The following is a 2,329-nucleotide window of genomic DNA, read 5'->3' as shown; positions in this document are numbered from 1 at the left end:
TTAAATCAGCAGAAGAAAGAATCCCTCTTTAACTCACATGTACCAGAAGAAGATTCGGAAAAGGCAAACCACAGAAAATTTTACATATGCAACGGAAAAGGCAAACCGCAGAAAATTTTACATATGCAACCACAAAAACTATATTGCAAGCTTCACAAATAACACAAGTAGGTAAGCCATGAGACACATTGAAGATCTTTCTAATATAAACGAATAATGAAAATGGTTAAAAAAACAATTTTAGTTGTTAAAAAAATTCTCTCACATAAAACTTTAAAAACAATCAATTTTGATATTACAATATCAAAAAGCTTACATTATCACGTAAGCGAACAAAGGACTTCTCGTATGCTACCATTAATTTGGTACCTTGTCCACTACAGTATCTAGAAACGAGATATTTCTGTATCCCTCTATTTGTATCTTAGAAACTACAAAAATATTGTGAATCTCTATATCAGTTTACCAAACACTCGTATATTTCTTACTCAATGTGCTTAATTTGGGGCATACATGCCAACAAAATTTTAATAACACCTATAATGATTGCCAAACAAAAGAATATATTGTAAAATGTTTACAGATGACGGAGCTCTATCTACATTCAAATAGAATACATCCGCACATTTAGCTGCTCTTGTATTTTTGCCTCCACAGAAGAACGAAGACAAATCCAAGTAAGCCACGAAGTGAAACTTCCATGATTAGCATATTGAAGTATATTAGGCGACAAAGAATATGAAGATCATGAGGAAAAGTATCAGAATGACAAATATCTTTATTAGAAGCCACCTATTTGATGATATTCGGTTGAGATGCCTCAATAAAGAACTGTGAGCTCCTTCAACATTTGCCGATGACTCATCCATATTGTCATCAATCCTGCCCATGCAAGTTAGGCAGATTTAAAGCTAATTGCTAGAACACATGAACATCCAAGCCTTTGCATACAATAGTATTGTAATTCAATTCACTAACACCATAAGTGGAGGAAAATTTAGTGAACTGTAGTAACATACTAGTGTCTGTCGAGTATATGGGTGGAACAAGAAAAACCTGATAGCAAGCTCCCCTTGATGGGCAACCATTGTAGCTAAATGTGAGAAAATCCCACTAAGCTCAGTGATAGTAGATTCCACATTGTGCAGAGCAGTTGCCCGACTTTGAGCATAGTTGTCATGCCGAGGCACAACCTGCTGTACCATAGACATTTCCATTTGCTGGGATGGAGTGCTGTCCACAGCCAACCTTCGTCTGTGAAAACAAATTTACCAGATGTTGTAATTTAAGTTATAGAAAAAGGCAAATGTTAACCAGTGCTCTAAGGGCATTAGTTAAGGAACTTAAAGAAGAAATGTTTTTATTGGGAGGCGGAAAATTTCACTACTCTATGATCTTTTTTACGCTCTTCTATGATTTATACATTAAATACTTTTTCCTTGAAGTTCCTTAACCAATGCCTTGAGGGCACTGGTTAACAAGATCCACAGAAAAAATGTACATCCTAAGCATACTGTAAAAATTTGAGCAGTTCATACCCCTAAAGCAACACATCTCAAGAATCAAAGGGTAAAAATTTACCAGAGATTCATAAACTTGGTTAGGCATTAGGGGGAGAATTGAGATTGTAACAGGCTCTGAATTGAATACATTAAATAACTATCTTTTATTACATTCTGGTAATTGCCCACTCAATTTATGCAAGCAAATTATAAATGGCAGAAATGTAAACATCAAAATGTTCCAAGCTTTAAATAGATGCTATGGTAAAGGTAAACTATTAAGAACTGTAAAAAGGCGTATCAAAGTTGCTAGCCATTCCCTTTTGTATTTGATTGTGCTTGTAGCGAAATGAGGGAAAGATTAAAGGATGCCTCGTACCCAATGCCCATCATCACATAATACTGAGCAAGGAATATGCACTCAAAAACAACTCGACAGTAAACACAGTTGTAGATTTATGATCCATGAGAACCAATTGTCAGCCACATGCTATTACATGAAGTTCTAGTTTAAGGTGATATTTGGATTTTTCAGATATAAATATAACCATACTATATAGAAATGTAAAAGGGGCAATTTGATCTTAAAGCTTTAAAAGGAAATTTAAACAAACCTTAGTTGATTGCCAACAGGAGCTCCATTTGACGGTAATCTGCATAAGAGATATAGATACATATTATTTTGCAGCAATTGAACTTTTAGAGGTCTATCATTTTTTTTATAAAATAAATAAAGATACACAAACCCAGTATTAATAATTTACAAAATGAGAGGGGCTTCAGAAATTACATTTTGAAAGAGAGAAAAGCAAATAAATTTCCCAGTC

The 2,329-nt window shown here is 34.2% G+C and overlaps 1 protein-coding gene across 2 annotated transcripts in view; it reads right to left on the bottom strand.

The window, feature by feature from the left end:
* Positions 1 to 238: 238 nt before the first annotated feature.
* The window catches only part of LOC100819710 (syntaxin-31-like), a 5,597-nt gene continuing 3,506 nt past the window's right edge, over positions 239 to 2,329 (bottom strand). Inside the window, exons 3-5 of one of the 2 annotated variants that reach the window (NM_001415784.1) lie at positions 2,117 to 2,155; positions 1,057 to 1,254; positions 239 to 882 (exon numbers count right to left, since the gene is read on the bottom strand). In NM_001415784.1, the coding sequence (NP_001402713.1) occupies positions 723 to 882; positions 1,057 to 1,254; positions 2,117 to 2,155 (397 nt within the window). In that variant the 3' untranslated portion in view covers positions 239 to 722. Of the gene's footprint in view, positions 1,255 to 2,116; positions 2,156 to 2,329 lie in introns of both variants that reach the window. The other variant, NM_001254705.3, reaches the window with a different exon arrangement.

This window comes from Glycine max (genome assembly GCF_000004515.6).
Source record: "Glycine max cultivar Williams 82 chromosome 14 unlocalized genomic scaffold, Glycine_max_v4.0 Gm14_scaffold_738, whole genome shotgun sequence".
Lineage (NCBI taxonomy): Eukaryota > Viridiplantae > Streptophyta > Magnoliopsida > Fabales > Fabaceae > Glycine > Glycine max.
This window is presented reverse-complemented; position numbering and strand designations above follow the sequence as displayed.